Below are 12,492 nucleotides of genomic sequence, written 5' to 3' on the forward strand. Positions count from 1 at the left end.
ATGCAATTCATTATCTCAAAAAAGATCCTTGACAAAGTTCATTGGAAAAAACAATAAAACACAAAGAAATATATAAGAATAAAAAAAATTACATAAGAAATTAATTTCATTATGGCATTTTTTTGGTCAAAATTTGGTAGAAATCTAAATGTTTGTACTCTCACCAAAATTTAGCATTCTAATAGTTATATGGAATGAAAAAAACAAATTTAGGGCAATTTTTTTTTTTGTGGTGATCGCGCAATCAGCGGTCAAGATCAATTTGACCCCACCATATATCCTGGTCTAAAATAGCTCAGTTAAAATGGGGTTTAGTGTTGGTAACTCCCTTAAAGTGCCTGTGTGTCAAGGTGTATGCTAAATGAACAGTGGTATATTGCACGGATCATAAGCATCACAGATGCAATAGTAACAATGTTACTAGGAAATGTTGCTATGGTTCTTATTGATTTTACTCACATTCAAATAGAAAAATAACATTTTCAATATCATGATTGCTCAAGAATGTGACATGAGCTTGCTTCCATCAGACATTATTCATAATGTGATATGCACTACACAAGAACTGTATGTAGTTATTATAATTATTATCAGAAATCATAACTTGCATGAATTTGTTTCAACAGGTGAGATATGTTGACTTTGGAAATTGGGAATCACTGCCATTTGACCGCATCAACCCCAAACCTTTCCAGCTGGATGTTCCCCAGTACAGCAGAGAATGTGTACTCTATGGAATACAACCGGTAAGGTTATGCTTTGGAAAAAAAGGAATTTGTTTAAATGTGTTTCATTACTAATTTTTGTGGTCGAGATGAAACCTGTTTCATTTGAAAATCTTACTTTACAGTATTTCAATATATGTCCATGGAGTCATTTCATTGTTTTGATTTTCCACTTAAATTTATCTTTGGTTTTTAGTGCTTTATGTTTTCATTTAATATTGGTGTTAATTTCATACACAATTTTTTTTTATGTTTGCAATACAGACTTGCTGAAGATCAGTCTTTTTTACTGATGTGAGTTGTCTGTAAATAGATCAATTCAATCATTCTATTTTGTTTTCTCACAGTTTATTGCCAGCCAAATGATTAAGTTGGAGAGGGAAGTCGTGATGGAATTTTCCAACATGAGCTAATCACTGTTGGAGATTGTGTGTGTATTTGTGTGATTGGATGAATGCCTCTGTCCAAAATAGCTTTGAATTTAATTGCATTGAATTGAATTGAAATGGTTTATTAAGAAAACTTCTTCACAGCCAAGTGGTGAATTGCAAAATATTTTACAAAGTAAAACACGAAATATATACAAATTAAAATTCATATTTGTAAAATTACCAAAATAAAGAATCTATTTGTAGCCTTGGACATTTGTAACCATGTGGGAATACAGTAAGTGAAGTTTGGGAGGCCTGATGCATTATCTTCTTTTCATAGTCACAACTGCTCTTCAAAGGATCACCTTCAGATCTTGATCTTGGTCATGTATACATAAAATGGCGTCAATGATCTGAGTGGATCATCAGGTCAAAAGGTTAATGTCACAGGGGTCATTATATGCAAATGGCCCATTCCTGGAATTACTAAAGGACTGTTTGATAGATCGGATTCAAACTTGGTTCATGTACATGTATGCCTTTAGGATTTAGGGGTATACAGTCAGTAGGCAAGCCCTGAAAAAGTAGCTTCCTTTATCCAAGTGATATTCATGACTCGAGGGTTTTTGCATTGTTAATGAGCTTGGTGCGAACCAAAACACCTCTTTTTATTGGCCATTGCTGCTCTACATATTGACCAAATTTCATGTATTAGGTATCTTTGTAAAGAAGAATTATGCTTTCAGGTCATGTCTTTGAATTTTTAAAAGAATGTTGTAATAAAGGGAAAACTTTTGATATAAAACATGAAACTAAATAATTTTTTCATTTCACTCAATTTCTGTTTGAGCATAAATGATTTTTAGATCATGATAAAGCTGAAGATCTATAAGCTATAATATGATATAATTTGTATAAGAAGATGTATTTTAGATGGGTCAGCAGCCAGCTTTTCATAGGCCAAGTACATCTAGCAGCTCAAAAACAAGAATACTGCACTCTGATTGGTCATAGAGACCACACACCCACGCATATTCCAATGTTCCCCACACTGGGCCTCTGCAAGGTCGCACTCACCATCTGGTAATCTCTTCAAATTACCCGCGCCTGTTGTGAAAACATTATTCAGCCAATTAGAACTCTGGATTTTATGTTACTCAGAAATTTTGGAAATCTTGTCTTGCATCTTGATGGAAAAAAAATGGCTGCTGACCCATCTAAAAGATGCCACATATCAAGAGTGATATTGTAAGAAAGTATAGAGTTTGAGTTTTCTGATGATATAAATAATGTTTGTGCCTAAAACACAAAATGTTGCACAATTTGCAAGTGAAAACAGAGGAAGAAAATTCTGTTTGATGCATCTTTTCAGGTAAAAATATTTTATTCAAAAGAAATGACCAATATAAAAGAGTAACATTTACTCTTCCCCATGGTACAAAAATAATCAATTTTACTCAAGGAGAAAGTGGTTAAATTCTTTGAGAAAGAAAGTCTCACAATTCACGAGATTTTGCAGGAACATGAATTCAGCCACGAGAGGACTTGGATAAATCTTGCCCATTTGCTCATTGACACAGGGGCTTGCCGACTGACTGTATTTGTACTTATTTGTCAGGTACAATGCCAAAAGCACTTGTCCTAGGGATTGATTCATTGTCACAATGACTTTAAGATCAATAGATAATTTTTATGATTATACTTAGGCCACAAATGCATGGGATTAACAATCTGATATTAAAGATTCTGAAAGTTTGTGAAAATTTCAATGGCAATTGCAGAAAGAGGCATAAATTTGAATGCGCACATTCAAGAAGCCATACATTGGTAGTTTTACATTTGTTTTGTTTTCTGATTGAATGATTGTATATTTGCTATCCATGCCCCCTGAGATTATCTCTTTCACATCAAAGATGTGGTGACGACTATTTTTGAATCCATGAATCATGCTAAGACTTCATGTTTCCCTTGTACATTTGCATTATTTGTGGTGAACAATATACTGTAAAATAAGAAAGGATAACCAGTTGTTAGTTAAATTGATTTTAACTTATGAACAGCTTTATGAAAAAGCAGCTCTGAGCAACTATCATAGATTAAGTGAATTATGGTCCAATTTTCAACCTTCAGTAAAGCCATACTGAGTGTAGGGCTCATTCACTCGTCTTGTTAACAGACCCATTTGAAATTGCCATTGCTTTCTGAACACTTTTTTTTCATCCAAGTTTATTTGCCATGTTTTTAAATGTCAAACTTGTTATTCTCCTCTCCTCTCTAGTTATTCTCCTCTCCTCTCTAGTTATTCTAGTTTAATGTTGTTAAAATGGATTTGGCCTTGAAAAAGGTTCATGTAATCCAGTCTGTATTTTGCTTCAGCCTGTTCATGATTCAGAGCTTGTATGTTTTCTTATTGCAGCCTTCCCCTTTAAATTACACTTTCCCATTCATTCTGTGTTGCTCCTACAGAGTGGATAAGAAAAAAGAGTACACACACTATTTTGATAATGATCAGCTCAGGCCTTAAATTTCTTCATTTTTAGGGCAAGGCCAGTTTGGCCTTGAAATACCCCATATTTTGGAGGGCATCAAGGCCACTACAGAGGACACCAAGGCCAAAATCTTTTTTCAAGAATGGTGTCAAAGGCCAATCTTTTTAGGTATCCTTATTTTTAGATATCAATAGGAGTGGGCTATAAATTGGTGATTTTTGGTTTTACTGTAGGAACAGGTTTTTTTTGGTGTTCCTTTTACCTTATCTCAACATGAAATGACAATATTTTTTTTGTCTCGGGTCCGAGAAAAAAGTGTGCCGGGCCAAAATCCAAAATGGCCGCCAAAACCCTCCAAAATCACAGTTTTGGCCACAACTTCTTTATTTGGTGGTCTTTTTCTTTGGTTTTGATGTCTATTCATATGTGTTTAGGGGCAGGCAATTCGTTTTTCCTATAATAAGCACTTTTAAACCATTATTTGTAGAGTTTAAAGGTAATTATACCTAAATTTTCCAATTTTTATAGCCTTTTTTCAGCCAAAAAGTAGGTTTTATCGTCCTGGGGTTCTTGGATATTAGATGGTACGAGGTCAACAGTAGCAAGCAGCTTCATAGAGCTATATTGCTTTTATTCCTCTACTATGGGTTTTACGGATATTTGTGAAATATATCTTATTCAATTAAAAAAATGTTAATTATCCATATGGGCAATACAGTTTACAATGTACCTTTACTGTACATACTGCACTACATGTACATATATCCATGCATTGACCACCATGACATATGATAATCTATAGTGTCAGAGAAATAAGCTCCTAAGGTTTGAAATTAGACTGTGAATTGTGAATTTGATTGTGGTCAGCTGATGTACATGATGAAACCAGCAACGTAAATTGCACATGAAAATATCACATTATCAATTTATCTTCTACAGGGTGCTTCATAACTTTTTTGAAGAACTTGTCCAGTTGGGCAAGTGAATATCAAAATAGTTGGAAATACTTGCCCAAATATATATTTCACTTCCCCCCCCCCCAACAAAAAAAAATCTTTCAAAATAAGATATTACTGCTTGAAAAGTAAGAAGTGATGTTCTATGTACATGTACCATTGCCTTTTTCCTCTCTCGTTAACATGAACTGGTGTACCTTGTATTTGTAAAACTGTATTTTTTCTCAAAATGATTTTATCTTGCCTGTCATGACCAAAATTAGTGTGTTGATATGCCACTTGAATGATTCCCTTTCTCAAATATATTTTCATGTACTTTTGTGACCATGGCACATAATAAAATAGAAAGAAAGATACAAGGAAGGAAGGAAAGAAGGAAAGATACAAGAAAGGGGAAAAATAGAAAGAGAAAAGAAAGGGAGTGTGAATGAATGGGTGAAAGAAAGAATGAAGGGAGAAAGAAAGAGATTAAAAGAAAAGAAATGACTGGAGAAGAAAGAAAAGATGAAAGCAAAAAAATGAAGGGGAAAAAGGTAAAAAGAAAAACAGAATAAAAGAAGGATGAAAGAAATAATAAAGCAAAATGATATCCTTTTTTTCTTTCTTTTTTCTATTAAAATCATCCTTTTTTCCTCCTCCAAAAAAATTGGCAGTTCTTCGCAATCGAATTTATACTACAATCTAAAGCTAGGTACTGTACATATTCTTTCTACGCACTCTGTGTCACAGGAAGTATAGGAAGCAAAATATCATGCCCTCAGGAATATGTTTCGACCACAAACATGTAAGGTTCAATAATACACTGTATATCCGATTTGCCCATTTAGCGTCAATTGTTGAAAGTCGTTTTAGAGAAATGATTGATGTGGGCCTCCGGGGCTGAATTTTTTTTATTAATAATTTAATTATTGAGTTTGAAAATTACATTTCCCACCATACGTCATGTGGTCAACTCAAGAGTATTGTTCATCTGATTTATTGGAAGACTGATTTTACCTTCTCTGAAAAAAGCCTTGGAATTTTTGTTTCGTGGTGCTAAATATATATTTTATTTTTGGTCAAGATGCAATGTTATGCTTTGAATGAGGTTTAGGCTATTTATAATGCTGATGTTAAAAATAAATGTAAGAATTCACCAGAATTTGTTACAATTCATGGAATTTATATCATACATGTCCATGGACATCTTAAAGCTTTGTTAGCAAATTGCACAATATTCCAGTTATAAAATAGAATGAGAAAACATGATCTAAAAAAATAAAAATAAAAAGTGTAGAAACAAAAAAATACTTCCTTTATCTTGAAAGGTGTACTGGAACTTTGCCCGGATATGAAAGAGAAAATGACTGCCTTGGTACTCTGAAATAACAAAACAGATAAATGTAGTGAAAGTGTTTAATACTATGTGCAATTTTCCAAAGTGCAATAACGATATCAGTTGCTTTTATATAGTTGGTGAAATGAGGTCATTCTCAAAAAATAATGTGAAAACAAATGCAACAACCTGATGTGGTCCCCAGAGCCACCCTTCCCTCCCCCTGAAAAAAAGAAAGAAATGGTAGCATAATTTTGTATTTGTATGAAAGGTTGTCTGCAACCTCAAAATAGATGGATCAGTTTTCATCTTGATTTACTTTTTTTTCCCCCAAGTAATGCTTTTTATTTTTGTGATTGCTGTTTCCATGTATTTCCATGTACCCAATGATAATAATAATAAGGTAACTTTTTTTTCCTTTCTTAACTTGGGGATTGAAACGAAAATCAGATTGTGCATTACCGGTCAGCGCAGAAACAAGTTATATACCTGAGATCATTAGTTTATGTATTCCTGATGAAAAGCTTTGGCTCTGTCAAATGGCAAAAAAATTATACCTCCAGATCCTTGGTCAGTTAGTACACATTGTTTCCATAGTGTAATTAGTCTCTCTATTCAGACACTCCAGTAATGACCATTGCTGATCAGGGTCTGCACTTGTAGACTACACCAAACCTGCCATTTTAAATTCCGTTGTTGTTATTGTTGTAATCCATCACCTCCGTCCCACTTCCTAGGAATTGTTTTGCTATCCCGTGAGTCGATACAGCCATTCCGATGCATGCCCGAGGCCCATCATGCCATCATCAAATTGACGATTGTCAATTTCTGATGGTCGGCCATTTTTTGTCTTTATTTCTTTTTGTTTAATCCCTCCAACGCTTTTGGATCGCCGTAGGACCACCGGGGAATGTTCTTATTCATGACCGATGTGAGTGCAATCAAGAAAACTGTTGGACATCCTTTCCGTAGAGAACTCTGTTCTTGGATGGCTTTGTCGCATGTCAACGTTTGTCCTTGGTCATTTTTTTATTAGAAGAATGGCCCCCACCCCCGCACATTTCCTTCTTTCTTTGAAATTTGACAACCAACTTGTACATTGTTCCATTCCAAGTACGGCTAATTCATACACACCAAAATTTGTCCTTGGTCATTTTTTTATTAGAAGAATGGCCCCCACCCCCGCACATTTCATTCTTTCTTTGAAATTTGACAACCAACTTGTACATTGTTCCATTCCAAGAACGGCTAATTCATACACACTAAAAATAAAGCAGCAGTGTGATTGATCGTAAAAATATTCTGCACATGACTGCGTTCTGACGAGCGAAGCTGTCATACACAGCTCTTTTGACAAGCAAGGATCAATAACCTTGCTCAACATGTTGATATTAAGAACAAGCAGAGAGAGCAACAATTTCAATTTCTTATTGGCAAGGTTGTGAATCACTTGCAATGTCATCATGTATCCATCAAATTGAACACTAGACCACTCAATTCCCCATCCCTTGAGTTATTTTAGCTTTGACATGTACATGTATGCCGTTTCACTACTTCTTATATTGAAGAATTTCTCTAACAAATTTACTGTCTATCAGCCAATCAAATCAAATGATTTCAGTAGCTTTTAACTGTAATTACAAATTTGTTATTACATGAAGTTTAATAAACGTGACCCAGAAACAAGTAACACATTGATTTGCGACCAATTATGATCTTCAAACATTGATAATGCTCAATATTTGATTGTGGGTGTGTTGAGCAGTGAAATGCAGACAATGGCCACAGGCCTGTTGAATCATGAAGACTTAAATACAAATATTCTAAATTTGTCATTTTTGTAAACATGTGTCATGGAAACTTTGATTCTGATTGGATGGTGAGTTCTGTTACAGTGGTAGTGCCGTAATTAATAGTTTTAACTCGTCAAGAGAGCGAAGTCGGCGCAGTCCGTAAAGCGTCTGCCTGTCGAACCAAAGGTCATGGGTTCGAGCCCTCCATGGGCAGATGACTGAAGCCTGCGTTGTGTGGTAACGTCCCTCCCCTGTTCCATACCCTGTTCCATACATGTAGTTGCAGGCTATGTAACGGTGTAAAACACTTTCTTCCTTTGATAAGACTTTAAATGGAGGCACAGTGTTGAGGGGAGTCACCGCCTTTGTACATTAAAGGTCAAGTCCAACCCGGAAAAATGCTGACTTGAATAAATAGAGAAAAATCAAACTAGCATAGTGCTGAAAATTTCATCAAAATCGGATGTAAAATAAGAAAGTTATGACATTTTAAAGTTTCGCTTATTTTTCACAAAACAGTCTATGCACAACTTTGTGAGTCAGTCGATGATGTCCATCACTTACTATTTCTTTTGTATTTTATTGTTTGAATTATACAATATTTAATTTTTTATAGATTTGACCATAAGGACCAACTTGACAGAACCATATAGTATTAAACAATGCTAATTTCACATGTTCAGGGAGGAATTAATCGTATCACTTGACAATGAGGAGAAAATAGAATATTTCATATTTCACATTATAAAATACAAAAGAAATAGTGAGTGGATGACCTCATAGTCTCCTCATTTGCATACCAGCCAGGATGTGCATATAACTGTTATGTGAAATTAAGCGAAACTTTAAAATGTCATATCTTTCTTATTTTGCATCTTATTTTGATGAAATTTTCAGTGTTATGCTTGTTGGATTTTTCTTTTTTTATTCAAATCAACTTTTTGTTGGGGTGGACTTGTCCTTTAAAAAACCCGGTGTAGCAGTCCACCTGCACTCCCCCCCCCCCCCCGATAAGTTATAGGGAGGACTGGGGAGTGACCTTCAGGTCATGATCATGGTCATGGTGATTCAGTTCACCTTTCGCCTCCTAGCCACAGGTGATGGCAAACAAAATAATAATAATTATGGAAATTGCTGTGAGTGATCGCAAACCATTGTGTTTCAGGACCTGGGCCCTGGACACCACATTTCTGATAAAATTACTCCATCTGGAATTATGATAGATGCATCTTTTGGGAATTAAATTCAATTTGGACAAATGGCAATCAGTAAATCATACACCTGTATAGTATGACTTGAAAGCAGTTTGGCTCTGTGTTTCTGAAATTCCTGGAAAGTCGATGATAGTTGGGATGTAACATGAGCATGCCGAGAATATTCAATTTGTAGATTACCAATGTACATGTACAGTAGTGTTGTACTCTTGCCTTATTCAAATCTATGTGTACATTTATTACACTCTCTTTTAATACTCAAATTTGGAATGATACCATATTTGACAGGCAGTCACTAAATCTGTATCACATGTACATGTAGATGGATTTTATTTTGAAAAATGGAAAGATTCTATGTTTTGAGAGATTTTTTGCAATTTGTTTAATGGCTTGTAGTCCTAATTCATTTCTAGAATGATTTTACCCTCTCAGTGAATTAGATCCCGTTCATTCTGATTTTATGTCAAAGTCAGTACGATTTGAACCTTTCACCTTCTGCTCAAAGTCTCCTGAATTGGAGCCAGTTGCTCGTGGCTTCTACCACCAGGATCCCATAACACAAGGTTAGCGATTGATCGTACTCTTGATTTTGATGATTAATTGTACACTGTAGTCAATGCAATCAATCGTAGAAAAATGTTCTATGATCATTGCTAAGCTTTGTGTTACAGGGCCCTGGCCGTGATTAATCCATGGAACATTCATGATGAAACCTGAGCTATCTCATTTTATGCTGACTTGCATTCGTAAACCATGATCAGTCGTAGTTCGAGTAAAGCACAGCAATTAAAATTCCAATGAATACTGTATATCACGAGGGTCGTGGGAAGAAACTCCAGCCAATATTTCACAGCCTTCACAGGTTCCCTGCGGAGGGGTTTGTGTAAATTCCGGAAGTTCAGTAGCGCCTTGCACTTTTTTTTACCACTGGCATTTTTCTTTTCCATTCTTGTCGATTAGATTCTTAGTGCTAGTTTCTTTTTTTGAGATTGACTAGGTTAGAACTGTTATGCACGCCCATGTGTACTCTCAAAATGTCAACATTGCATTTTACCCCAGAAATTTCACCTTGGACGTAAGGCCATGGATGCTCCGAGAGCTTGTCCATGCAGGAAGTTTTTTCCTCCAACTGGATAATCGTGTAGCAAGACACTCCTGGAAATATTCAGGAGTATCTTGGTAGGACTAAAGAGGTTGTGGTAAGTTCCCCCGACCAGAGGAAGTTACCATGACCTTGTTCCGATGGGCACAAGTCAAACATTTCCTTAAACCAAGCATCCTCAGAGGCTCAGCCTCAGACCCATTTTTCGACCTGACTTCAACCGAACTTGCCTTTGTATGAATGAGGCTACATTCTGCCAACGACAATTGCATGGAATTTATGAAGACTTGCTGCCCAGGGATTTTGGATTTCAGACATATTTTTTCTTTCCGGTTATGTGTAGAATTCTTTGTAGATTATGAATAGAGTGGGGGGGGAAGCAAAGCTGCTACTTGTATGTGTGGAATTGTTCCCCATCAAAAAAAAAAATGAAGGAAAAAAACCGGCACATACATAAAAGATCAAATTGCCTGCATTGTAGCTAGTACGTCCAACAATGTAGGTAGGATTCCAAGATTTAAAACATGATTCTTTTAAAATTTGTGTGTATTTGTTTTGTTTGTTTGTTTCAATCTTGTAGGAGATAAGAAGATTTCATTACATTTGATAAACATGAATTATTTAATATTGCATTTTTCGTTTTTGTTTGTTTGGGGGAAGGGTAGTTGGATCCAAGTCTACATGTAGCTAATAACTGTCTTCTTTGAGAAATGAAGCAAAACAAACAAATCCATTATTTTTAAAAATACATCAAAGACAGAAGTGTAGAAACTTCCTTGAGGATAAGATTTGATGATGATGAGATTTGGAAACTAAATTTTTGCTGCCTACTTGTTATTAAATCTCTGTAAATGAATATGTTAGCAAAAGACGCACAATTACATGCACCAAGGAATAGTTAATCTTCCAGAATATGAATCCTGATTGAAAGACTCAGTTTTTCCACCAGACTCCTATTAAATGTCACCATCTCATCGCGGAACATTTTAATCTAACCTTTTTCCCGTATTTTCCCACCTCAATTTCGCTGCTGCGTAATTATTCTAGATGTCCCCCTCCCCCCAGCCAGTCAACTAGAGTGATGACGGCAGGCCTCAAGGGCACCACAAAGTCATTGGTACTCTTCTATGTAAACATGTGGGACACCTTAGCTAAACCACCCCACGGCTATCTTTAATTGCCCCACATGAGCGATTAACCCGGTAAACATTCGCCACCCAGCCGTCAATTAGATTAGACGGAGAGGAGGGGGAGGTTAAACTTCATTTTGGTCGACACATTGCCAATTTTGATTGAAGAAGTACAATTTCAGGTTCATGTAAATTTGGGAAACGTTCTTGTTTGTTTTTCTTGTGGTAAATGCTCCACAGATTGATAATATTGATATTGTTAGAACCAGTAGACGACATTTCGTGCACAGTCATCACCCGGTGCCCGGAACCTAAAGTTTAGCAATCATTGTAGAACATTTTTCTACGATTGATTGCATTGACTACAGTGTGCAATCAAACATGAAAATCAAGCATACGATTAATCGCTAACCTTTGTATCAAGGGACCTTGGGGACCGTTTCATGAAAGTTGTCAGCACTGACAAGTTGGCTTTCTCCGACAGTCACCATAGTAACAGTCAGAGGCAAGTGCCTCACAGCCAATCAAATCCAATGATTTCCCTGAAATTTTCAGCACCAATCGGACAATTTAGTATGTGCTGACAATTTTAATGAAACACCACTCTGGTTTTTGTAATCAAGAGGGTGATATATTCCTCTTGATACTGCATGAGCAGTATGTTTTGTTTATTCAAAGATTTGTTGTCGATTCTTTTTATTCAGACATTTGAGACTATGTATTCAATCTTTACACAAATAGGAATGTGAGGAATTATAATAGAAATGAATGAAAGAAAAAGAAATTGGGAATTGAATACTTATGAAAATGCGTGAAAGAAAACGGGAATTGAATACTTATGAAAATGAGTGAAAGAAACTAGAGTAAGATAAGTAGTATCTCATCATGAGGGCAGCTTTGTGAAGGTGCAGACTTTAATGTTTTGCATTTTATCTTGTCCAATTTTTAAAACAAATTTGTATATTGAACACATATACACTTGAAGTCACAGAGTTTGTAATTTCTCTACTCTTTTTTTATACAGACTACTGCATGTCATTCTATCATTTTCTTCTGACAAACCAGCAATTGAACTCTGTTTACTCTTCTAATCTCCCCTACCTGATCTATTAGTTTTTATACCTATTGCATGCTGTCGGCCTTACTACCTCTTTGAGATTCGCTAACTTCTCTGAGGAGTGTTGAAAATTCTTACAAATGTTTACAAATCATTTGCAAACTGCAGCTTCAAAATGAAAAATATGTTTGCAAATGATAGACGCACATTTTCTATCATGTATGCCATGTGGTCACTAGCATATTTGTGAATAAAACAAAACCTTCAGCGAAAGCATTTGCAAATACTAACAAGTGCTTTGCAAGCAGTACAACAGTTTGCTAGAAATAGATTTGCAAAG

The 12,492-nt window shown here is 35.6% G+C and overlaps 1 protein-coding gene across 1 annotated transcript in view; it reads left to right on the forward strand.

Moving 5' to 3' along the window:
* Window positions 1-12,492, forward strand: part of LOC121412911 (RING finger protein 17-like) — an 81,053-nt gene that overhangs the window by 15,104 nt on the left and 53,457 nt on the right. Inside the window, exon 14 of the mRNA XM_041605672.1 lies at window positions 627-746. Coding sequence (XP_041461606.1) covers window positions 627-746 — 120 coding nt within the window. The remainder of the gene's footprint in view (window positions 1-626; window positions 747-12,492) is intronic.

Source organism: Lytechinus variegatus, chromosome 4 (assembly GCF_018143015.1).
Source record: "Lytechinus variegatus isolate NC3 chromosome 4, Lvar_3.0, whole genome shotgun sequence".
Lineage (NCBI taxonomy): Eukaryota > Metazoa > Echinodermata > Echinoidea > Temnopleuroida > Toxopneustidae > Lytechinus > Lytechinus variegatus.